Raw genomic sequence first — 27,487 nt, 5'->3', positions numbered from 1 at the left:
TTGTTGTGGTTGGCCAGCTCTCCCCGTGTTGTTTGGGGCAGGGCTGGAGAGCTGGCATCTGTAGATTGTGTGTTCTGTGGCAGGGAAGCTGGTACCTGGGTGAGAGACCCAGAGCCAGCATGCTTGTTGTGGTTGGCCAGCTCTCCCCGTGTTGTTTGGGGCAGGGCTGGAGAGCTGGCATCTGTAGATTGTGCGTTCTGTGGCAGGGAAGCTGGCACCTGGGTGAGAGACCCAGAGCCAGCAGGCTTGTTGTGGTTGGCCAGCTCTCCCCGTGTTGTTTGGGGCAGGGCTGGAGAGCTGGCATCTGGGTTTGCTGCAGCCAGGTCTGCAGAGCAGACCTTGAGCAGATTGTGTTTTGTGTGGCAGTGACGTTGGCAACTGGGTTTACATTGGTTCCAGGCCTGCGGGGTTCATAGAGTAGATAGAGGGATGTAGTGCATTTGGGTCCTATAGAGATTCTCTGGTGTGAAGTTAGGTTTGGCTTTGGGTGCCCCAGGAATTGGACCCCCTGGTCCAATTTTTTTTTTTTGGCCTTGTGGGTTTTGTGTGGGACAGTGCCCTGAAGCTGCACAGCAGTTTGGGGGGCTCTCCTCAAAACCTCCTGCTCCCCAGAGCCACTTTTCCCACGACAATTACAGTGAGGAAGTGGCTCTAATTGTTTTTTTCTCACCATTGGGAGCAGTGTTCCTTTTGGGGTGCCCACAGATGGGTGCCGTCTTTTGGGACCAGGGGGGTTGCATGCTGGGGAGTCCCCTGAAGCTGCCCTGCAGTTTTGGGGGCTCTCCCTCAAACCCCCTGCCCCCCAGTAGCCTCTAATTATGCCCTATGTTGCCATTGATTTCAATGGCCCATAGGGTATAATGATTGAATAGGGGCACCCTCTTTGGGTGCCCCTGGAATGGGATCCCCTGGCCCAATCTTTTTGGGACTTGGAGGGGGGGGTTGGAGGGGAGAGTCCCCTGCAGGTCCTCTGCAAATTTGGGGGCTCTCCCTCAAACCCCCTCCCCTCCAGGCGGCTTCAAATATACCCTATTTGCCATTGATTTCAATGGCCCAATGGCCTATTTGCCATTGATTTCAATGGCCCATAGGGTATAATAGGGCCATATATTCAGAAATAGCCGCGCATCTACCGTATATGCGGCTATTCCGAATACGGTATTCAGCAGTATACGGGGATTCCGAATTTTTTTTCCCCGTATACTTCCGAATCCGTGTAATGCCAAATATTTTTTTTTTGCACATCCCTAGTAGAAAGTTTAGGAAAGATCTTCAAACCATCACCGCTTTTTGAGAAGCAGCTTTCCATGGTTGCCAGCTGTGCAATCCTAAACAGTTACACTCTTCTAAATCCATGGGATCTTCTGCTGACGATGCACTGTAGGAATGCTTTTTACTATCTTCAATGAATTCAGAGACATTCTTCCCTCTTGTTCTCTGCTGACATAACAATGCTGATACATGTTTCTGTATTAGACTGGACTTCTATAACATTCCATGGGACACCCTGGAAAGTAACTCAGAAACGGCATCTTGCGCAAAAGGCTGCAGCTGATGACACAGCAAGTCCTTCCTCTTCATGAGAACTTCTAATAGTAACCAACTTTTATGACTTTTGAAAAACCTCATTCCTGATTTTATTCTCTTTTTAAGTTTTCAACACTTGTAATGAAAAGGAAGAATACATTTTTTAAAAAAATATAATAAACTGAGTAAATGGGCCCATCTCGCTTATGGCTGGAGACACAGTGGAGCATGGTGTGATGGTGAGAATGCTGGACCAGCATCTGGGAGAGCCAGGTTTGAATCCCCACTCTGGCATGGAAGCTTGCCAGGTGAACTCAAGCCAGTCACACTTTCTCAAGCCTAACCTACCTCATAGGATCACTGTGAGGATAAAATTGAGGAGAGGAATGGCCAGTTTTGGCTCCCAAACTAAATAAATCACACATGTTGCAGAGCTCAAGAAACAAAACAAATGTTCTTTAGATGTGTATACACTTCCCCCTAGACAGAGATCATCTCTCACTATATAAAATGGTGTGTATGAGGCAGACCTGAATGACTGGCTGCTTTCTCAGCCTTTGATGGACTGATACAACATCCTGCTGCCAGCTTTCTTAATTACCGGTAGGCTCTTTAGGTTAATCTTGGTCCATGCTATGGAAGACTCGTGACATACACAGAAACCAGGAGTGTGAGAAGTGGTATTTCTGCTCAATGAGGTCAATTTTCTGTGACTCATTTGAATAAAATAAGAAGAGAAAATTATCATAGGCTGTACAGTGTAAGATGTGTAACTACTTGATTAAAAATAGTTCTACTACAAGCCTGGACACATGAGAAACTAAAAAAAAGGGAGAGTCCCTGTGGCAATGAATTCCTCACTCACTCGCCAGCCAACAACCTGTCACTGTTCTGCCTGCCAGCTTCCAGTGTCAAAGCAGTCCATCTTCCTTCCCTTACTTGGTGGGCTGGCCAGTCAAAGGCAGCAAAGGAGGCTCTGGTTCTTCTCTTTGCCTGCCCACCCAACTATCAAACATCTGCATTGGCAGTGAAGGAGGGAAAAGTGCCTCCCTTCTCACATCCACCCAGCTCAAGTGGCAGGGGGCAAAGTAACCCAAGCAACTCCTGGTCCTCAGAGCCAGAAAAATGGTGTGGGGGCAGCAATACTGCTAGAGTGCTGCCTCCCCCCCAGGGGGGGGAACCTCAGGGCTGCTTTTGCACCTCTCCAGCCAATCTGCCTTCCCCCCTCCCATTTAAAGACTCCACTGGCCAACTGTGGGAGGACATTCTTGGGAACAGAGCAGGATGTAAAAGGAAGGGGGATCAGGATGAATCCCCTTACTCTTGCTTCAGGCACAGAAGAATTCAAGGAAAAGCAGAGAGGGGTAATTTCTGCCAATTCCGACTCCTTACTGTTTTATCCAAGCAACCCACTAACTCTCTTCAGGGGATTATTATTTTATTAAACTGCACTTAAAAACAATTAAAAGGGACAAATTAAGAGGAGTAGATGAAATATCAATAGAGATATTTCAAGCCACAGAAATAGAGTCCATCAAAATCTTAACAAGAACACACCAACAAATATGGAAAACAAAACAATGGCCCACAGACTAGAACCTTCAATTCACAATCCAGTTCCAAAAAAAGGAGACATCAGAGATTGCAGCAACTTTCAGACCACTGTGATAATTTCTCATGTGAGTAAAGTGATGCTGAAATCTTACAATAAAGACTGTTACCATATATGGAACATGAAATGCTAGAGGTTCAAGCTGGATTCAGAAAAGAAAGTGGTGCTAGAGATCATATTGCTAATTTATATTGGTTACTGGAGCATATGAGAAAATTTCAGAAGAAAATCACATAGCTATGAAAAGTTATGGATGTGCCACATCTCATTGTTTTGATGCACATCCTATACTCTGGACAAAAGGCTACTGTTAGGACAGAATATAGAGAAACAGAATGGTTTCCAATTAGCAAAGGTGTCAGATAAGGATGTATTTTATCTTTTTTAATGCAGAATATATCATAAAGGCAGCTGGATTGGATTTAAATGAAGGTAGAGTGAAAACTGGTGGTTAGAAACATTATTTGAGATAGGCAAAGGACACCACATTTCTGGCAGAAAACAGTAAAAAACTTGAAACAACTCATGATGAAGTTTAAAGTAGAAAGTGCCAAAACAGGATTACAGCTGGACATCTAGAAGACAAAACTAATGACTACTAGGAAATTACACAGCTTTAAGACTGATGATGAAGAAATTGGCATTGTTAAAGATTATATATTCCTTGGCTCCATCATCAACCAAAAGGGAGCCTGCAACAAAGAAATCAGGAGACTGGGACTGAGAAGAACAGCCATGAAGGAACTAAATTCTTAAGTGTTAAAGATGTGTTGCTAGGAACCAAGATCCAGATAATTCATACCATAGTATTCCCCATTACCAGGGCTTTTTTTGTAGAAAAAGCCAGTAGGAACTCCTTTGCATATTAGGCCACACCTCCAATGCCAAGCCAACCGGAACTGCATTCCTGCTCCAAAAAAACCCCTGCCCATTACCATGTATGAGTCTGAAAGTCAAATAATAAAGACAACTGAGAGGGGGGGAAGATTCAAAATGTGGTATTGTAGAAGAATTTTACAGAGACTATGTACTGCTAAAAAGACAATAGATGGGTTCTAGATCAAATCAAGCCTGAACTCTCACTAGAAGCTAAAATGACTAAACTGAGGCTACTGTACTTTGGTCACATTATGAGAAGACAATAGTCACTGGGAAAAACAATAATCACTTGTAAAGTTGAAGGTGGCAGGAAGATCCAACATGAGACGGATTGACTCAATCAAGGAAGCCGTGGCCTTCAGTTTGCAAGACCCAGGCAAAGCTACTATTGACAGAACAGTTGGGAGGTCTGTGATGAAATTGGAAGGGTTAATAGAAAAGCTAAGGACTCAGGGAATCTGAGTCATGTGATCTGAGGATGGGGGCCAGAGTGCTCGGAACTCTCAGGATGAGTGAGTGACAGATAACAGCTGGAGAGTCAACTGTCAGAGGGAGACAGTTGAAGTGGGCAGTATATGATCAGCAGGAGAGCTGAAGAGAGAGCTGATACAGAGAGCTGTGAAGAGACTTCTGGTGAAGTGAAGCTCGCTGTTAGCTCTGTGGAGACAGCCAGGTGGCTGAGAGTGACAATCAAGTGTCACAGTGAAAGACCTGAGTGGTCACAGAAATATTTACACTACTCTTAAGAACTAACAAGGTTGCTGAGGAAGAGATGTGGGTCTGAGGGAGTCAAGAGGGCTGGGAGCAGACACACCAGTCAACTCAAGAGACCAGACACATAAAGCCCAAGAGGCCAACCTAATTAGAGTTTGGAGAGTGAAGAATATAAGAACTGTGGACCCTGAGATACCCCAGTGAACCTCTGTATTGTAAAGCCTGAACTGTTTAGCAACTGTTATTCATCCAAGATACAAAAAAGCCTATATAAATTCATCCCTTCCCCCCAGCTGAAGAATGTGTGTAAATAAAAATCTGTGGTTAACTGTTAAGTTCTCTGGTGCCTGAGTATTTGGAATCAGCAGCAAATCAGCAGTGGTCCCCCACATACATAGTTATCCGTCTATCTGAAAATAAAAGAGAACCCCGAAAAGACTAGAAATCCTTATTATACCCACCCCCTTTTCTCAGTAGTCGTGAGGTAAAACCAGAAGGAAGAAATAAAGTCGGCAGGAGGGGCTGGAGTCGCCATAAGTCGCCTTAAGTGGTGCAGGGCGGTCATAAGGTCATTAATTCTTAAGGTCACAATAAGTCAGAAGCATCTTGATGGCACTTAAGACACACGCAGAGTCCACCTTCGTTGCTGAGTCTCAGGGCAGATTTTATTTGCACTACTGGTTTTGCTATGTCCGTTCATCATCTAGTAGGTCACACCTACGATATGGATCTTGCACATACCTGCTGGATTTTTCTTTCCTCTGTAATCAGGCTATATACTTAATCACTTTAATGATTACTTCAGAGATCTGACAATCTGACTCACAAAATCTTATGCCATAATAAAAGCATTAGTTTTGTTATTCATGGTGAAAAGAAAATGACTGAAAAGGAGAACAATGATCAACCACAAAGAAAAACAGCAACATACTGTGGAATTTAATGGACAGAAATGTATCAAGTGCAATTCCAAACAGGGTTACATTTGTTTAAGCTTACTGACTTCACTGGACTTAAAAGAGTGCGATTCTGTTCAGGACTGCACCATTAGTCTTCTACAGGCTCATAGCATGTTGAAGACCACTTTACTATGGCATAAATTTTCATGAACCCACTTTGCCAGATTTCCTCCCTCAATCTCTGTAACTATTCAAGAACAAAAAGTCAGCTGCAGCAGGCCTTATTCCTAGTATGTTAGAGTTGATGCCCGGTGAGCTATTTTAAGCAGGAAAATTGACAATAGGTAGCAACTTGATGACCACAGAGGCACAAAGGAACATAGAGAAAGAGACAGTCCTTTAGCTATGTAGGGCCACATATGCTTTAAAAGTCATAATTGAACTGAACTTAGAAATGAACTGCCAACCAATGCAGCTGTTTTAAAATAAGCAAGAAATTTTCCTATCAGAGATTGGATTTATACCCCTCCCTTTACTACCAAAAGGAGTCTCAGAGCGGCTTACAATCTCCCTTCCCCACCCCACAACAGACACCCTGTGAAGTAGGTGAAGCTGAGAGCTCTCTCCCAGAACTGCTCCTGTGGAGAACAGCTCTATGAGAACTTGTGACTGACTCAAGGTCACATCAGCAGGTGCATGTGAAGAAGCAGGGAATCAAACCCAGTTCTCCCAGATAAAAATCCACACAATTAACCACTACACCAAACTGTCTCTCCACATTCTGAAACAGTTTCAGGTTGTTTTCAAGGATAGCCCAGCATAGAGTGCATTACAGTTAGCCAACCACGAGATTACAAAAGCATAAAATAGCTTGGCCAGGTCTATTGAGCTTGTTTGGCATAGTGGTTAAGTGCACCAACTCTTATCTGCGAAAATCGAGTTTGATTCCCCACTCCTCCATATGCAGCTGCTGGAATGGCCTTGGGTCAACCATAGCTATCTCAGAACTGTCCTTGAAAGGGGAGCTTCTGGGAGAGCTATCTCAGTCCCACCTACCTCACAGGGTGTCTGTTGAGGGCGGGGGGAGGTAAAGGAGATTGTAAACCTCTCTGAGACTCTGAGATTCAGAGTGTAGGGCAGGGTATAAATCCAATCTAAAACATCAACAAGAAATACCATCAATTAGCCAACAGCACATTCACTAATCCACTGACACCCCTCTTTTCATATATCCTAGGATTATGACATGTTCGCTCAAATATATGATAGTACTATGGATTATAAATGCAACAATATGTAAGAGCTCTTTCAATTCACCTAGAACACATACACGAACACATGAACCCACCTTATACTATGCCAGATCACCACACAATCAAGATCACTATTTAGAGTGCAAGCAATTCTCCAGGGTCTCAGATGGAGGATTTTCACATCACTTACAACCTGACTGAACCAGGAACCTTCTGCACACCAAGCAGTTGCTCCATGAGTCATGGCACCTCTTTCACTGCCAATCACTTCTAATACAGCTTCTGACCCATCAAGCCCAATGCAGCCCACCAGACACACCAAGCCTCCTAGATATTGACAAGCTCCTCCCAGCTCAGCTTCTTCATTCCAGGTAAGCAGCAAGAAAATATCTGTCAATCCCATGATGAGCTGCCATATACTACTTATGAGCTCTGTTCAATCTGACAGTTCACAAGTAGAGCACATAAGGTCAAAAGGCCACAGTAACAATAATTTATTTTTCATGCCCAATTTAATAATTAAAATATTGATAACGCTACCAAAAACTTTACCAATGGCTAAGGCATACAAACCTTACCTTTTCATGGAAATGTGTAATCACCAATAAATCACTAGCATCGTTCTGAATTTGTCTGCTATACACAATCAACAAATGAAGGGAATATAAAATGTAATGTAATGTAATGTAAAGTAAAATTTTATTTATATCCCGCCCTCCCCCGCCGAAGCAGGCTCAGGGCGGCTAACAGCATTTCAAGTAAACAATACAATAATAAAAACATTAAATTCACATTAAAATTCACATTAAAACCAGTCAATAATTAATTAATTAATACACACCACAATTAAAAGACCATGGTTGTAATTTGGATTCAGTAATATGCCCATTTTTAACCTTTAAATAATGTAATTTCATTTTTTTAAGTGTTCACCTGCCAAAATTACTGTATTTTATTTTCAAAGAGGTAATATATGTCTTCTCATCTACAGTCTAGATGATTTACAGCACTGAGAGGGAGTCACATGATTTCAGAAATACACTTCTAACCCTGTTTTAATCCAATGTTATCTGACAACAAAAAGGTCACTACTTCCAGTGAATGATTGTTTGGGACTTTTCTGCTTTACTTGCCTGACAGCAAAATATTGGGCACATGTTTAGGTGATTACTGTATCTCTGCAGTTCAGTATCTGGAGGGTTTCTGAATGCTGCTCTAACTACTTAAAGCCAGTAAAGAGATTACAGCTCACACTAACTGGATTTTCACAGCTCCGTATCATTCAGTTTGGATTCCTCATACACAGATTAAAAGAGTCTTGTCAAACAATAGCCAGCTGCTTTTAAAACGCAAGGTATTTGGAGGCTGAAAACACTCCTTCAAGTTTTAAAGAACACCTTTTATGTGAAAAAAAATCTTTTTAAGTTATTATTCAAATAAATCACCTATCAGGGGTCTCGAACTCATTTCTTATGAGGGCCAGAGCCGACACAAATGAGACCTTGTTGGGACAGGTCATGTGTGTCCTAAAATGTAATTCCAGGTAGATGTAAACTTTATAAAGGACGTAAACACAATTAAAGATTTTTTTAAAACTTAAAATAAAACATGATGAAGAGATTAGCACTCTTGCAATATTTTGTTTATTTAACAGTCTCTGATAACTGACACCTCTTGCTCTAAATTATTGCATTCAAAATCTGGAGGCAATGTCTGTGCTGTAGCAATCTTGAGTATGCTATTCAGGTGTTGTTCAGGTGTGTATCTATAAGTTGCCCACATACTTTTGATTAATTGATATTCATTACAGAAATCTCATGGTCAATCCTCTGAGCCCAAGACCCAGGGGAAAACATGAAATGGCTAGGCATTGCAAACTTTTGTACATAAATTGCTTTTTATGCTGGTCAAGAACACATGAAGGCATCATAGCACAGATGTGTTTTAATTGTGATTGTTCTTTTATTCAACAAAAACATCTATACTACTATTTAGTGAGAGGCTTCAAAGTCAAATAAGATAAATAAACGCATGATAAAAATACCATAAAATCAGAAGCAGCAGCACAAAAGATAAAACGTAAAGTTCAGTTTTCTTTATTTAACTTAGAAATAGTTCTGGGTCCTCATGAGTTTTGTTTTATAAAACAAGATAGCCGAGACTAAAACACCGACAAAGCAGCACAAATATTCAGAATCAAAGTGCTAGCCAACTCGAGAACATGGTCAACACTTTATTCTGCAGCATAACTACTTCATTTGAAAATCTCAAACAGATTACACAATTTTTTCAATTTCAATTACTATACAAGACTTAAAATGTGAGCAAAACAGCTAAACTGGCAGCGGCTTTATGACTGACTTGTTAAGCTGGCAACAGAAGACATTTCAAAATTAAGGACTCGTTGGTGGCACTTTGTATTTACCATAGCAGAGAGAAAGACAATTGAGTGCAATTCATCTGGACAGTGAGTACATTTCAAAAGGCATTCTGCGCCTCTAACTGTGATGATGTACTATGTCCAAATTCACACTATGAAAAAACAACATTAAGGACCTCTTCATGAAAATGTCTCAACTGAATTTGGCTCACTTTAAAGACAGCCAAGGACCCTGCCAGAATTTCCAGCAACTGATGAAGTTTAAAATCATGAAAAGCATCTAGACCATTCTCCTCAGTCATCAGTGACTTGGACTGTATTCAGCTCTAGGCAGCAAGAAATAAAATAGGGTGATAGCACCAATGAGACAAAAAATATAAAAAGACCAAAACTTTATTTTCAATAGAAAACCCAACACTACTTTCCTACAAAAAATAAAAAGGTTAAAACATTGAACTAGACCTGCTTGACCTGGACTCAAGGCTGCAATATTAGCTCTGAGTGAAAATGTGTTACTTACAGTCTTGAAACTCAAAGCACCTGCATGGTGTAACAACTGAAAGATGAAAGTACTAAAGAATAATGGTTGAATAGCTTTCTGTGTTTATGTATGGAGCCACTTTAATAGTGTAGATACTGTTCCACAATTTTTTTCCAGCATCTCTCAGGTAAATTAACACAGACAAGCCACATAGCTGGTCACTACTGAGTAATAAAAGTTATACCTAAACAGTCAATTTATTTATTAAAACCCAGAGAATCACATTTTGCTCTGTTTTTAACAGTCATCGACCACCTAATTGTGAGGAAAATTCCTGACACATTATTGCAATGCATGCCCTAGGACATATTACCAAATAAAAGAGTATATTTCTGTGGGAAACACAGCAACACAGCGGCTTATAATGGAAAAAAGTTATGCAGGAAACAGTAACTTGAAGATGCACTGAGATGAACACTGGCAGAGTGTTGAAAAGATACAATTACAAAAAAAAACGATGAGAGGGTAGAAAGGAGACATTTATGTAGAAAACTGAACATATACTAGGAAGAACTAAACTGAAAGAATCTTACATAGGACTATAATACCTTTTGAGGTGACATTTTTGGGAGCAGCATAAATATGAATGGAGCAAGATCAACATGGCAAACACTGCTACAACATACATGTAAGCATCAGAAAATGGTTCCCCAACATGGTGTCCTAAGGCACTACTTTCCCTGACACAAACTGAGCTTTTCAGAAAATGGGCTGGGCCACACTCTGGTTGTGGTTGTTATTAGCTGCTTTAATTCAAATGAAAGTTCTCCACAGCTGCAATAGCAGCCACAGCCACTTGGGGATCAGGACTGTTAAGAACTTGGATTTCCCTTATACAGTGTATGGTCCCATTTCCCTTTCATACCTGACCAATTATTGCCATCAGCTTCTTTTTGCAAAGTAGGGGGAGCATTTTTCTAGTCTTAGAATCTGGGGGACTGGGCTGTTCCAAGAAGGAAGATAATTACTTAGGGATAGAAGACCACACGTTTCTTCTCCCGGCTTGCTGTCCTCCCAGTGACTGGACCATGCTTCCAACCGAAGTACGTACCTTGACAGACCAATGTCCAGACTCTGGATAAGCTTCATGTGTTCAGTGTGGTTGTCATGTGACTCTTTTGCAAACCAAGGACCTAAGTATTGTGTCCAACTATGCCTCCTACAGTAGCCATTTGTGATATGGCTCCACCTCCTGTGGCAGCCATTTTAGAGTGATGCTCACCATCCCCTTTCAAAATTCCAAAGCTGCCCACAGGTTCACATAGTTTAGCACTCTGCATTGTAAGGTACAGGTAGATTACATCCATGTGAAAACATCCACATCTCTCTGTGTGATTAGGAAGCCTGGAGGAACAGGGCTTCCAGTCACAACAAGAGAGCTTGCAATGAAGATATGAGGGTCAGATAGGAGACTACTACCATGATCCTGCTCCACATATATGTTTTCTCCATTGTGGCTCCCACCTTGTGGAATGGCCTATTTAAGGATGACAAACTCCCATGCTTCTGTCCAGGGGTGGAATTCTAGCAAGAGTTCCTTTGCATATTAGGCCACACACCCCTGATGTAAGCAATCCTCCAAGAGCTTACAAGGCTCTTCTTTGTAAGCTCTTGGAGAACTGACTACATCAGGGGTGTATGGTCTAATATACAAAGGAACTCATGCTAGAATTCCACCCCTGCTTCTGTCACTCCACAAACGGTGCAAAACAGAATTGTTCAGGAGGTCATTCTATAATGGGAATAAGACTGTAGTATGATAGAATGGAGGGTGCTTTTATAAATGGAACATGATTTGGAACACAGAACTGTTTATTGTATTATCTTTCTCTTACTATGTGGTTTTCTATTTTTGTAATTCAATTTTGCACTGTTTATGACATACCATGGCTGATTTTTTTTTTTGCATTGTTTCTAATTTTTGTGATCCTAGTCCTATTTTATTGTTTGTTAGATATTTTGTGCTCTTTAAGAGCATTGTCTTACACTGTGTAATCCACTTTGAATTTCAGAGGAAAAGTGGAACATAAAATAAGTAAATAAATGAGCAATCATCTCTGAAAAGAGCTAATAAATTCCGAGACTGGGGTAATGTAACAGTCAGTGTAAATATCAATGGGCAAGACTACCTTAAAATAATTTATTGAAGTACTGCATGTGAAACAAAAAAGCAGTCAAGCTTAAGCAGAAAATAACAACAAAAATCAATCCCTAATTAAGCAAATAATACTGCTGTCATTGTGTAGCTTCTCTGAACTGCGCTAAAGGTACACTTCATCCAGTCAAACACTTACCCTTTGCCACTTGTGAAAGACAACAAGATCTCTTTACAACAACATCTCCCCTTTCCCAATAAATTTTGCATAGAAACATGCTACCCAAGCACAGAGTTGCCTGCTGTCATGTTGGAAGTATGATAAATGTTTAATGAAAACAACACCACACAGCTTGGAGTCAGACAACAGCTATCACACAGTTCCACTTTGATCTAAACAGACACTTAAAAGGAGTTCTGAGTATGCTTTCTACCACAACACTCTTATAACCTATATGCAAATGAGACAAAATTAGCATAAATGACTTTCTGCTGCATAAAATAGTAAGAGGTAAAGAAAAATGACAAGCTCCAAGAGTGTATGACTGCTGTCAAAGACAGAATAATCCAACAATCCTTGCTGGTTTTTAATGTCTTCTGCCAAGTACTGAAAGCCCATCAAGAGACAATCATTTATAAAATTATGGTCAGTAAGTGCTGCTAGATAACTAAGGGGTTTAGTAATGCAGAAAAAGCTAACTATATAAATTAGCTAATTCCAAATGAAAAACATTAGACAAAATATATTTTATTGTAAAGTCCTTCAGAAAGAATTCATCCCCTCCCCCCACCAAAAAAAAAAGATGACCAAAGACAAGAGGGACAGGTGTTGGTATTAAACTTATTCAAACTGGAGCAAATATACAAATCTCTGCTAAACAGTCATTGAACAAAGGAGATCAGCAAGAGATCTAAGTGATACTTACTATGGATTCAGCTTATAATTTTTCTGCCTGATGCATGATAAAAATATTCAACAAACAGGGAGAGCTTAATATGCTAAATGTGTACAGATATTACAAGCACTGAGCCCTAACTGGGGAGGGGACAGAATATAGATACATTACATGGCATGTTTAAATCCAGCATTTTTAAAGTCACCAAGTAAGTGCTCACAGTGAAACTCTATAAAATTCTGCTCCAGGTAACCTCATCAGCCTCCTTTGGTCAAATCATTTGGAGAACATAAAACCTATCCATTCACATAGCATGATATAGCTGCAGTCAGAAAAGCAAAAGATACTTCTCAAAAATGAGATGTAACTACCGGTATTTAACAAAGCCTCTTTATGACACTGACCACTGATCTAGTGCTTTTCTAGTAGATTAACCAGGGTAGAGATCCTGTCTTCTGAGGTTATGATTGTTCTCTTCCCATTAAGTAATTCACAATGCAATCCTAAAAACATTTTCCTGGGAGCAAGCTCCATTTGGTAAGCTTGAATCGGATTCTGAGTATAGGATTGCTCTCTTAGTGGCTCGTGTGCTTTTTATAATTTTCATCTGCCTAGAACCTGTGGAACAGATATATTTAAATGTAAAGTGTTAGAGGCAGTGCAGAAACTCCATCTCTGGGTCACAATAAAACTCTTAACTTCATACCGTACTCTGCCTGAAGCATTCTCAAGACAGCAAGAACAGGCAATTTTCTCAAAAAGGCAAGTTTATTAGGAACAGGAGGTGCCAGGACACAAGAAAAGGGTGAATAACTTTGATAAGTGGGACAGATGGGGAAACAAATGCATTGTGAGGAGTATGGGAAATCAGGAGTACAGGATCCTGGCAAGCACGTTAGTACTCATAAATAAAGTGTCTGCAGGATCACCTGCATCCCTTCTTTGCTTCTTATTCAAGGAAACTTTGCGGTCTGAATGAGATCTAGTTGTGGCTTTTGCTGCAGTATCTGATAGCCTGCAGAGGTTTTACCACTCTTAGTAGACAGGCTTATCTTGGACCCTGGCTGGTGCGTTTAATCGTTTTTGGACCCACAATTAATGCATTTTGGGTAATCACTGACAGTATTCATTGGGCTTTTTTTAAACAATTCAGTTAAATGGAAGAGGGAAACACAACCAATTTATTTATTAAGAGTATTCATGATTTTTAAAGAACAGAACTTACAAGCTGGGATATTCATTCACTTTACTTTTCTGCCTCAGGCCTCCCAGCCAACTAAAAAGTAATACAATTTCACAGCTTATTTGTATTACTAAACTGTTCAGTGCCAATTTTAATCGGTTATGAGCATGCACACCTACGTAAACTATGAACTCACTGCTAACTAAAAAAAAAAGCACCAAGCCCACACCAATATTTTAATAATGTGGCTGAAAACAGTGTGTATGATCTGATACACAACAATCAGTTCATATCTTAACCGGGGACTAAATATGTACATGCTTTAATACTATATATGCTTTACAACTGATAAAAAAAATGAAATCTAAAGGAGTGCATTTTAAAATTTCCATTCATATATTCACCAAACTATAAGGTGAATATGGTATTTTGAATCTACAAAACATAAATTCACATTTTCACTAGGAGATGTCAGGAAATGGAGTAACAAATTTGTAGCCTGATCAAACCAAGAGCAATATCATGCAAAACAAACAAGAAACAAACTGGAGTGTCTGCAGACCAGCACAGAATACAAAGTGCATTATTTCTTGTTGCTCCTTTGAAAAATGGTAGATTTGGTTCTTATGATGCAAAAAGAAATGTAACATAACATCAAAATGAAGCTACATCATCAAAAGTATTTTGGTTTATTTATGACAGCATTTTGTAAGATATTAGTGAGTTTATCATAAATATTAGTTGGGAAACATTTAAGTATTGGATCCTATTCAACATTCTCTTATTAAATGTTTGATTTGATGTTAGGAGGAAGGTCTTGATAATTAGAAGACCTCAGAATTGCAAAGGTGAAAACATGTGGCAAAACAGGAAAAATAAAGTTATTGCTCTGATGTATTCACAGAAAGAGAAGGACTCTATAGCAAGGAAATCTCGGCTACTCTGATTACATACATATTCCTAATTTTTACACTTATTTTGAAGAATGCTATTCATAAATAATAATTTTCTATCATGCTACATAAAAGTTCATATCCAACTTATTACAAATAAGTCAGAATAGTGTAAATTCTATAAATACAATTATTGAGGAAGAACATTGGCTTGGATCCAATGGAGGAGTCTCTTGGATGGAGTGGGGGGGGGCCGACTTCTACTAACCCCCTTTGCTTCAGACCTCCAACTCTACTCCTCAAGCTGTTCATGGGGAGCCCTCTGATCCCCAGAAGCAGAATTTCTGGCAACTGTGGCTGAAATTGAAGGGGGAGGAAAGGAAGTTGCTCTTCATGGTTGGAAATCCCACCTTCTACATAAATTAACACAAGGATCCAAGAACATATCTTTATAAGTTAGAACTCCATTTCATAGGATTTATATGTTGTATCATGTATCTTCATTGCTTGTTACTGTGAGTAAAGTCTTTTAGTGTAAACAGATGCTCAAAAATAATGGCTAAAGATAGCAATGAGCACTCAAACCAGACTGTCTTACAGTTACTTGTTTGCAAATTTTAATCACTAATACTGCTATTTTATAGTTGCAAATATTCAAGCTCACCACATTATCCAATTCAAAAACCTATAAATAACATATATGGCCATTTAGAAGAAAAAGCAATAGATACTGAGTTTCACAATATATGGAAAGTAAACTATATTTTTTAAAATCCATCCTACAAAAAATTGCAGCACCAAACAAAGTTAATTAGGTATATTCATAGACAAGATATTTAATGGCACATATTAATACAGCAGCAAGAATATTACTTGCGCAAAAGTGGAAGCTCCAGGGAGTACCCACAAAGCAAGAACTGATTGGAAAAATATTGGAGACAGCCAAGATGGACTATTTATCTTTATTACTTGGTGGCAAGTCAAAAGAGGAAGCAAGAAAACATTGGGAGTCATTATATACTTGGTTGGACAGTTCTGGTTAACCTGCAGAGCGATATCAGCTGATGGGAATGCCTACTGTTTACCACTGTATATACTGAGCGTATGATCCAATTTAGATATGTAAGCGTGAACTTACAGTATTCATACAATAATCACTATTTTAAATGTATTTTGAATTTACTGAATTACCTTATTGCCTTTTTGTCCCTGTTGGTATATCGATATGCAGAGCATAGTATTTCTTTATGTATTTTCTTATTTCTATCTATTTCCCATTCACCTTCCCTTTTTCTATGGAAACTTAATAAAACTTTAAACTGGAAAAAAATAGGTATATTCATGGCAACATGCTCTTAGGGATATTCACATATGTTTAAAACTGTCTTAAACTGGCTAGTCTTAATTAAACAACCAGAATGTTGTAGACTTTGGAAAAGAAAAGCCCATGGCTTGAAATTACTCCCCCCCCCCCACTGGCTTTACAGTCCAGCCTCTCCAGATACAAAGAGGCCAGTGCAGGAATTGAAATAGTACAGACACTGAAGGAAATGCAAGAAGTGTGATGATGGTAGTGATGATAACAATCAGTTCCTCTAAACTGCACAAAGTAGAAGTCAAGTCACACCTTTAAGACCAGCAAAGTTTTATTCAGAATGTAAGCTTTTATGTGCTCTAAGCACATTTCATTAGATGAGGACTCTAAACTGCACAGTGGTCCCATGTTGGGTGACAAGTGAGATGCAGTGGAAGGAAAGATCTCCCCTGATTCCTCATCTTTTCTCAACTAGGTTCCACCACACAGAGAAGAAGAATTGGGACTGCTTCATCGGTTATTCATCCTGAAGCAGCAGAGAGTTGACAGACAGGAATAGAAGGAGTGGGAGGAGACCTTCATCAGGCATACAAATGTATCAACAGTCTGGAAGGCATAACTTGCAATAATGGGTTTAAGTTAAGGGTGCCAAGATACTGGCTTGAAATTAGGAAAAGCTTTTTTTACAGTATGAGTTGTTCGGCAGTGGAATCAGCTACCGAGGGAGATGGTGATGAGCTCCCCCTTACTGGCAGTCTGTAAGCAGCAGCTGGACAAACACTTGTCAGGGACTCTCTAGGCTAATCCTACATTGAGCAGGGGTTGAACTAGATGGTCTGTGTGGCCCCTTTCAACTCAATGATTCTAACTAATGAAAAGAAGTTGCCAGGATTGGCCAGCCCTTAAATCTGGAGCCTCCTGGCCAGTACACGCTTGCTTCTTGGGATGAGCCACTTGAGGTTGGACCAAGAAAAAGCATTGTCTTTCCAGTGCTCCTTATCAAGACCATCAGTCATCTCATTAATTTGACTTGAACTGGTCTGACTATAAGCATTCATGGATCAGGAATGACTTGTTTCTAGGGCAACTGAAAGACTCTGGCCTTCCTTATATGTCTTTAGCTGTCAGCTTGTCTGTGTCTTGTTTTTGTATTTGCTTTCTTCCCTCCCACAGAGCCAGCTTTTCTGTCCACCCTTCTCCATGGGACATATCTGCATTTTTGCTTCAGAAAGAGCTCTTGGTCATACTCCAGCCTGCAACTGACTGCCTCCATATAACCTTTCCAGTAGATCTGCCCAAACTCTCCATTTCCTTTCTTCTGTGCCCCAGTCATTCTGCCCTTCCCTTTAAGTTTCCTTTCTGGGGCTGAAACCAAAACAGAGGGAGCGATACACAATTCTAGTGTGGCCCATCAGAACCACAGCAAATTCACCATTCACTCAGGTTGCTCACTCAGCAAATTGACAGCAGAAGCCAGGTTCCTCCCATCCCCAACATTAGTTTTTCCCAATGAAAACCACCTTCAAGTACTTGGCATATTAGATCATTCACTTTAACAGTGAAGTGTGTAGTTCCATGCCAACCAAACAGGCAGCAAAATGAGGCCACAAGGGGGAGGGGGTCTACATATTTGGGGGAACTCTCAAGTATACCCCTCTCCCATGCTGTATTCCTCAGCTTATGGACTGGTTATGTTATAGCTTGTTTTTGCTAACCCAATAATAAGGTAAGCAGCTGGATGAGTAGCTTGCTAAGTGGTGTGCCTGATGGTGCAACATTTTGTTGCAGGCCCTGCTTGTAACTGTCACAAGAAAAGTGTACAAAATGATTAATTAAAAACACAGATCTAAGATAATAATAATCGGTTGTAGTCTGCTAATCCTCAAGCAAGCACATGACTCAAAGTAGCTAAGGCCCGATATAGAATTTAGCATCATTGTCTACAGATCTTACCACAAATACCTTTTGTACTGTGTTCCTTTCATACCCAAATGGGGATGGAAACCAGGCACTAAGTAACATGTTGCTGATAGCAACCTAAATTTTCAAAATGATAAATAGCTGTACTGACAAAAGTTTCTTAGATCCATATTCCCTATGTAGATATTCTTTGATCATTGTCTGATTAAATGAAAACTCTATTCCACTTTAAAAGGTAGAGAAGGGATAAATTACATAAAGAACATCCTGTGCCAATCCCATTTCATAGCCTGTTAATATTTGAAGTGTTTCTAAACAGTAAGAAATGCTCATTTTCAAAGGCCTACATATAGTAAATGGTATGAGAGAGAGAGAGAGAGCGCTAGTGTTATGAAGTACTATATATGTTAAAAAGGCAACAAGTATTACAGCAAACAGAAAACAATACTACACCTATCCAGATATAGGCAATAATACATAGGAACCTGGTGCACAGAACAGCCTCATGCATTCACTGAACATTTGGGGAAGGGAGAGCAGGAATAAGGGTGCTGGCTCCACCCCTGCTTCCATGACATCATTTGGACATCTGCAGAAGTGACTTGTGCAGAGGATGTGACCATGCAAACTCTTGCTTACCACAATCAGCAGTGTTCCAAAACTAGCGCCACTGATCATGGGGAGAAAGAATTCATGCAGCTGCTTCCCTCTACACAGCTGTCCCTGCACACAACCCTGTGACAGCAAGGAGGCAGTGGCCAAGGCCAGTATGCTCTCCTCACACCACTGAGTGGATGTTTGAGGCAGTTCCTGTGCATCAGACTTTAAGCTCACCCTATCACATAATTTGCCACAGTCTACTTCTCAGTAGCCTCTTCCCTTTATCTGCTGTCATTAAAGAGAAATGCCTGCAGCAAAGGTTCTAGAATGTGGGGCTACAAAGCAGAGACAGAGCTTGATGGCAGGGGGGGCCTAGTGGAGCATGTCTCGTTCCCTGTGAAATATGTCTCTAAAGGCTAGTTTCAAAACGTTCTTGCAAGAGACAGTCCAGCAATTTTCAGTGATGTAACATGAGCCACCCCAAGCATGCCTGAAGAGGCAACCTACACATTTTCTAAATAAATACACAAAGAAAATATGAAGACCAAGATGTGCAGAGAACCACAGAGAAAATTAGAATGCAAACAGATAAATAATGAAGAAAGGAAAGTCTAAAGCAAGAGATTCCAGACAAAAGCAAACTGTGCAAATCCCAACCTATGCATTTAAGCAGCATCAACGCCAGCAGTAACCCTGAACTATTTAGCTAAGTGTGGGTTTGAAACTACATGCAAATAAGAACAACGTGCCTAGCTCAGAACAGTCTTCGCCAGAACACTTGTAGATGAGCTTTGTTTGAGTAAAGGCTCCACTTCATAAATGGCACACAAAAGAGATCTATTAAAGTGCTCTCTCCCCCACCCCAAACTAAAAACATCTGGTGAAATGTGGGCCATGCAAAGAAAAGGTATTTGCTTCAATAAATCATCATGGTTAGGTTCCAATTATACTCTCAGGCCTAGCATCATAGCTACACTACAAATTGTAGTGCCAGGCAACTGACTGCCTCAATAACAGAAAGTGTCACTTCAGAAGCGCCACCAACATTTCATAGCGAAAGAGAATTATTTTAGCTTTAACAAGCTCTTAACCGCTTTCTTACATTTCAATAATTTTAAGATTACAGAAACTAACGGGTCACCATTTTGAACTAGTCAGTTTACATTAAAGCAAAAAAGCAATATATAAATATTCAAGCTTCATAATATTATATTAATAACCTTTACAATTATCTTAGATCTATGTGATACAATTCAACATGGCATACATTGTTATTGTTCTTCGTGCAAACAGACAATGGATCCAGAGAAATACTAACTTCACAGTCATAAAATATGTAGATATTCTTGTTGCTGGCCCCTGTTGGACACCTTTTATACTGCTGCAAATCTTTGTTTAAATGACAAAGTTGCTGTCCAAACATGGCTACAGAATTTCACTTCAAAGTCTATATTCCTGGAAAACAATCTGTCCGCAATTCAGTTTATATTACAGTGCTTATCTTATCCTCTTCAACAACATTACCAGCATTTCTGACATCCTTGGACAGACACTTGTCACATCATACAGAGCAGACATAACAAGGTTTGAAGAAAAGCTCTCCAACGACTTTTAAAAAGCTGCATAAGCAAATGCTGGAGACACAAGTATCAATGAAAGTCTAGATAAGCCAAAACCAGAGCAATGAAATGACATCTTCATATAATCAGCAACATTTACATATGAGAACTTGCATTTGTTTAGTGGGCATTAGTTCAGATTCAACTTTTCTTGGCCTGTACATAATTATTTTGTCCAAATTTACTTCTGAAACTTACAAAACTAATATAGCATAATGGCTAAAAGAGTGATCTGCGATTTAGGATGTCCTCAAATATATACTAATGTGCAGCAATGAGCAAAGACTGCAGACAAGATTTCTGAGACAGGAATAAACAAACACTGTGATTCCTAACAGGGCCATTATACTCACTGAAATAATTTAAAAATTGGAGGGTGTCAAAATTGGGGGGAGGCATAAAGCAGCCTCTTCTCCTCAATAGCAATGGCATCTAACAAGCAGTGGTAGAGGACAACACTTTTATACTTGTCTTGAGAGTGAAATCTCACATCTAGATTTCTCCTGCCCTGCAGGGCTTTTAAAAAGTGACAAACCCCAAATGGGACTCAAGTCTAACATTAAGGAGTTGGCTGATGGCTAACAGACACAAGGATCCTATTGAATGTATATATGAAATTTCTGTATTGTATGCATATACCATAAATGTGGCAGTGGAGACTGCTGTCACAGCTGACAAGGCAACTCTGTAGGCTTTTCAAGGCAAGAAACAAAGGTAGTTTGCCATTGCCTTCCTCTGTGTAGCAACCCTGGACTTCTTTGGTGGTCTCCCAATTCAAGTACTAACCAAGGATGACCCTGCTTAGCTTCTGGGATCTGAGGAGATCAAGCTAGTAAATATACCTATATAATTAAAGTTGTCTTGTCCAGAGTGCTGTTTTTCCACCCTTGTTTTTAATTATGGCTTGGGGAAACAGCTGATGACAACAGTGTGTGCATATATATTTACCCTATATCTTCTTGATGATCCTTAATTAGCATTTAGGGCAGTATTTGGGGCTACACCAGAATGGGAAAGGCAAAAGAGTCACATTCCACTGAATCCAAGCCATTCTCAAGCCCTAAAAACTTCTCAATATTAAGGAAGGGGGGAAAGCTTTGGGGCAGAAAGGAGTATCTACACTGGAAAACTTTCCATATTAAGGAGAGGCAGATATAATTATCCCATCAAAATGAGAGGTATCAATTTCAGGGAGTGAAGTTACTGGGGTTGTTTTGTTAAGGAAGCCTCCAGCAAGAAAATTCTGCATAAAAGTACCCTGACTTTTTCAGGAGAGCCAGTTTGGTGTAGTGGTTAAGTGCATGGACTCTTATCTGGGAGAACTAGGTTTGATTCCCCACTCCTGCACTTGCACCTGCTGGAATGGCCTTAGTCAGCCATAGCTCTGGCAAAGTTTGTCCTTGAAAGGGCAGCTGCTGTAAGAGCCCTCTCAGCCCCACCCACCTCACAGGGTGTCTGTTGTGGGGGGAAAAGATATAGGAGATTGTAAGCAGCTCTGAGACTCTGATTCAGAAAGAAGGGCAATTCTTCTTCTTCTTCTGACTGAACCAAAATACCTCCTGGAATAGTTTCAAAGTCTTCTATTTATGGCTGGGTCAGTTTTTCACTGAAATTTCTATTGTGTCAGGCTTCACTCTTCTCGGTTTATTTATGTCAGATAAGCTACTCACTGAACCTCTGTGGCTATAACGCAATCAAGTTGAGCAACCCACTCCTACCCACTCTAGTCTGCCTTCTTATTGTTCTGCAAGTGGCCTAGCTGGAGAACAAGAGATTCTTTCTGCAAACAACCTTAAGACAGTGCTTGCCAGATCCTGAGACTGATCTCAGCAATGCACAGGCTGAAGAAGCATGACGACACGGAGGGCTGATTCCTGCAGATTCCTCTCTTTTGCTTGGACTTTCTGCACTACATCCCAGTCTGTTTCTAAGTGGCTCTAGGCGCTAGGCCTGGCGCTGATGTTTCCAGTGCCCCAGGCCAAAATTTGCCCCCCTCCCTTTTTTAAAAGAACTTTTTCGCTTGCCGAGGCTTGCAAAGCCTCAGGAAGAGTGGGTGCCCTCCCCCCTTCCCGCCGTTGTTTTGCAGCGCCGCGCTCCATTGCCCACCCACCCCAGGCTAATCTGTCATTGCTCTGTCGCCCCCCCGCCCCCCCGCCCTCCCTTCGTCGCGGCTGCACTCTCCCCCCCACCCCCGTCGCCGGTCCTTACCAGAGCAGCCTTTGAAGGGGCCAGCAGCCCAGCCAGACATGTTGCCAGTCACCCCACGCCTTCGAAGGGGCCAGCTCAGGGCTTGCGGGGAGGAAGGGAGAGAGGGAAGGAGGGAGCTCGTCCTCCCTTCCTCCAGGCAGTGCCGAGTTGTGGGGGGGTTCCTTCCCTCTGGCCGGACTCCCTGGGCCTAGCCCCACCACAGGCAGGTGCTCCCCCCCTCGAGTCACCTGAAGAGAGCGAGCTCTCTCACTCAGAGGGTCCCCAGCACCATCACGCCAGCCTCCTCCTGCTCCTGAGGGGCAGTCCTCTCCTGGCAGGAAGGAGGTGGAATGGCTGTGCCCCCCCTTCTCCCAGAACAAGCTGCCGGTTACCAGCCTCAATGGCTGCACGTGGCTTCTAAGCGTTTGAAAGGCCTGAGGGAGGAGAGTTCGCTCCCCCTCCTTCCTAGAACTGGAAGTGAGGGGGAGCGAACTCTCCTCTCATGGGATCTTCAAATGCTTAGAAGCTGCGCACAGCCATTGAGGCTGGTAAGGACCACCCTAGGCTCCGGGGGGGGGGCAAGTGGAGCGCAGTGCTGGCTTCCAGTGCAGCGAAGGGAGGGAGGTGGGCGAGCCAAGCAGAGCGCGGCACTGGCTTCCAGCACCACAGAAGGAGGGAGGAGGGCATCAGCAGAGGCGCCCCATGGGAGCCGGGGCCCTAGGCCATTGCCTAGTTCACCGACTTCCACGCGCTGGCCCTGCTAGGCACTCAGGGGCAGCCTTTCTGGACTGTAGACAGCTGCAAGAAGAAGGGGAAGAGATCTGTTCCATGAACTCATTCTGTTGAAGAATCTCTGCCTGCAATCATCGTATAATCATTGCTTCAAAGAGCAGTAGAACAGCTAAATCTGAGTCCAGTAGCACCTTAGAGACCAACAAAATTGGGGGAGGGGGGATGTAAGCTTTTGAGAGTCTAAGCTCCCTTTGTCAGATATATGATGAAGAGAGCTTTTGCTCTTGAAAGTTTAAATACAGCTGCTTAATCATTATAATAAAAGGGAAGAACAAACAGTTCAAGAAACTGAGGGACATAAAAACAATACACTGATATCAAAAACAGCTTTCTATTTATTTATTTATGTTATTTATTTATTTAGGTTGAATTTTCTTTCTTACTCACCCTGTCTTGGTGCAATGTTGGTCCTTTTCTTTTCCTCTGATCCGGTCCTTCTCTCTTGCTTTCTCTTTATCTCTGCCTTTACGTCTTTCTTTATCACGAGATCTGCTTCGAGTTCTTCGGTGACTGGTCCTTTCACTACTTCGGCTATAGGAACGCTGATGAGGTCTCGAGTGTGACCTGTAAATTCAAAATTAAGTGAAAACTGTAAGTAACGATGTAGCAGTTTTAACAGCTTTAACATTCCTGCATACTTACTTACTTTGCAAGGAACATAACTGATTTTTGTTTAAAATATTTAAAATATATTCAAATATATTACATTACATAGGTAAGGAAGGAAATGATGTGTTTTGACTCTAACACATGAGCCTACTGAAAACACTATGGGCATGATCCAGAAAACTGTGTGCTCAGATTCCATTTCTGAAACAACAATTTTCTGCTTTCTTTTCCTCTGCAGTTCCCCGAACATTGTTCCTGAGAGCCAGGGAGCCTTTAGGAACACTGTAGATATAGTGTGAAGAACTACAGAATGGAGCTGGAAATTCACAGAAATACCCGACTGAAATGAAAGCAAGAGTCTTTCCTTCATGCAAGCAGACCTACCGATCCAACCCCTTATCAATATAGTTACAGAAAACTAATTTATGTTCTACAGACTAAAATAAATCAGGTAAAGGAGCCCCATGGCGCAGAGTGGTAAAACTGGAGTATTGTAGTCCAAGCTCTGTTCATGACCTGAGTTTGATCCTGGAGGAAGCTGGGTTCAAATAACCGGCTTGAGATTGACTCAGCCTTCCATCCTTCCAAGGTCGGTAAAATGAGTACCAAGCTTGCTGGGGGTAAAGTGCAGATGACTGGGGAAGGCAATGACAAACCACCCTGTAAAAAGTCTGCCGTGAAAACATTGTGATACGACATAGCCCCAGGGTCAGAAATGACTGGTGCTTGCACAGGGGACTACCTTTACCTTTTTACATTACCTTAGATGTTAGAAAGACAGGACTTGCAAAGATGAAAAAGGGAAGGGGGAGCTGGCCATCCAACCTAACACATGCCACATCAATGGGATCTTTGGGATATTTAAAACAGATATATTTCTCTAAGGATTACGATTAGTAACAAACTTTAGAAACAAGGAATTTTGATACTAAAATAATTTCAGGAACCAAAGCTGAGCACCCTCCAAAAAGGTATGTTGTTCCAAAGCAGAAGATTTACCATTATGCAATGTCTCAGTCTGAGGCTAGGTTCAGACATACTTATTTATTATTTAATGACTGCAATATCAGGAAAGGGCTTAAACCACAAGGGCCTGTACCTAACCACACAGTGTGAGTACTCAGAAGACTGAGTATAACAAACTTAAAAAATAACAAAGTATTTATTACACAGTGTAACAATTGACAACTAAAAACAATATACATACACAGAGATGCTAAAATCCAACCTATAGAAATTGCACATCAATTGAACCTGTATCATGTAACTGAGTATTTCATAAAAAGCCACTAAGCCAGATGAGTTTCGGGCCAGAGTCTACTTCAGTGGCCTAAAACCAGTAGCAGATACTTAAAACAAATTGTAAAACTTAAGGACCAGGCAGGTTTGTAGTATTTCAATGTAACCATGGGCTTCATGTGAAAATCAGCATGTATATAATTCTGAGCCAACCCACAAAGAGGACAGTGTCTCTCTCCAATTATTCTGTCTCTGGCCAAGTATCCAACATCTCCGTGTGCGCTAATGTAGATCAAGAGCCCCCACCACACCCCGCTTCTAAGGTTAGCAACCATAAACAATATAGAATCTGCAGCGGGAGTGGTAAATTGACAAAATTTGCGAGCCTCTCTTCTGTACATTTAAGAAACTTCAAGTCACCAAAATGTGTGACTGGAGAGAGATCAAGGAACTCAAGATGAAACTATTTGTAGTTCTGATATTCTTTCCACAGACTTTGTATTTTAATACAATGCAGTTGCTGGGGAGAACAGCTGGAGAGGGCCTTCCTCTTGTGCCATTTTCCCTGCTAAACGGTGTCCCACAAGCTGCTTCTATTCTGGCTGGGAATAAGATACAGAAGTACCTTTAAGTTTTCCCCTCTGGAAGTAACAGTAGCTTAGGCGTGTAAATTTTTAGCAGGAAACTGATATAAGAAGAAAAGGTATGTTTTCTGTTCTTGACTATCAGTACTAGTATGACATCAGTTCTAGAGACCATCAAGTCCAAACCCTGCTGGACTTTCAACAGATACACTATTAACTACTATATTTCTCAAATTTACTTCTACGTCAGCATTCCTCTTCCCCAACAAGTTTTATTTGACAGTACATCTCTGTCAATCTAACCAAGCCTCATGGAGGTTTTTCATTATACTTGTTTCCTTGCAATTCCCTAGCAAGTCATTGCTGGGAACAGGATGTACTTATTTGCTTCATCCACACATCATCTTTGTCTCCAACGGTGGCCCAAATCAGTCTTCATCATTCTCCTGACCACCATGTTATCTCCATTTTGTCCTCATAACAACCCTGTAGGTAGATTAGGAATGTATGTCACTAGTCATCCAACAAGGTCCTATGGCAGAGTGCAGATCTGAATGTGGGCCTCACAGTTCACAGCCCAACACGCTGATCACTACAGGATGCCAAACCAGAGGAGCTTGGATGTAATTTAATATCTCCATTCTTTATTAGTCTTCCTTTACAATGGTGATATACCATTACACAAGAGTTCTGAGGGGGAAAACAAGAATGACAATACCACCCCAAAAAGACAGGTTGCTTACCTGTAACTGTAGATCTTTGAGTGGTCATCTGTGCATTCACACTCATGGGATAGTGCGCTCGCGCCGATCCCTGAATCGGTACCTGAAAAGCCCGGGATTTTTCCGCGCTCGGCGCCAATGGGCATGCGCAGGCGTCCCAGTGCGCATGCTCACCGGCGCCAGCGCAAGGATCCCGCCAGTTCCTTCCTGACCACTGGAAGCCCCTACCGGAGGGAGACCGTCAGCAGTGGGGAAGGAGGGCGGGTAGTGTGAATGCACAGATGACCACTCGAAGATCTACAGTTACAGGTAAGCAACCTGTCTATCTTCTTCGTGGTCTCTGCGCTTCACACTCATGGGAGATTAGCAAGCAAAGCATACCTGGAGGCGGGAAGACGGTCAACCGGAAGAAACAGCTTGCAGCATCGCAGTCCCCAACCGAGTCCTCTGCTGAGCATGCACGTCCAGCGCGTAATGCTTCATGAAGGCATGCGGAGAAGACCAGGTAGCCGCCTTGCAGACATCGGAAAGGGACACACCTCTCAGGAATGCCACCAACGTGGCCATCGCCCTAGTGGAGTGTCCACGAACAGGTCCAGGTAAAGGCTTCTTTGTCAACAAATAACAAAGTCTAATCGTCTCAGTAAGCCACTTTGAAAGTCTCTGAGACGAAATTTTGGACCCTAACTTGGGGGCAGCATATGAGACAAAAAAATGCTTGTCTGTACGAAAACCCAGTGAACTATTTAAATAAAACAGCAGAGCACGCTTAACGTCCAGCGAATGCAATCTACGTTCCTCATCTGAGGAAGGGCTAGGGTAAAACGTAGGTAACCAGACCTCTAGGTTAAGGTGGAACTGAGAGACCACCTTGGGGAGAAAAGTAATGTCTGGAGCTAAAGAGACCCCAGCTTCTCGAAAAGCAAGGTAAGGATAGTCACAACGCATTGCCGTGAGCTCCCCCACACGACGAGCTGAAGTGATGGCAACTAGAAATGCAGTCTTCCATGACAAAAGTTGTAGGGAGC

The 27,487-nt window shown here is 41.5% G+C and overlaps 1 protein-coding gene across 2 annotated transcripts in view; it reads right to left on the bottom strand.

Moving 5' to 3' along the window:
• Positions 1-27,487, bottom strand: part of RSRC1 (arginine and serine rich coiled-coil 1) — a 284,862-nt gene that overhangs the window by 193,259 nt on the left and 64,116 nt on the right. For both annotated transcript variants that reach the window (XM_060242387.1, XM_060242388.1), the window contains exon 4: positions 23,693-23,869. In XM_060242387.1, coding sequence (XP_060098370.1) covers positions 23,693-23,869 — 177 coding nt within the window. The remainder of the gene's footprint in view (positions 1-23,692; positions 23,870-27,487) is intronic.

Source organism: Heteronotia binoei, chromosome 6 (assembly GCF_032191835.1).
Source record: "Heteronotia binoei isolate CCM8104 ecotype False Entrance Well chromosome 6, APGP_CSIRO_Hbin_v1, whole genome shotgun sequence".
In the NCBI taxonomy this organism is placed as follows: Eukaryota; Metazoa; Chordata; class Lepidosauria; order Squamata; family Gekkonidae; genus Heteronotia; species Heteronotia binoei.
The sequence above is the reverse complement of the archived record's forward strand: the minus strand, read 5'-3'. Positions and strand labels throughout refer to the sequence as shown.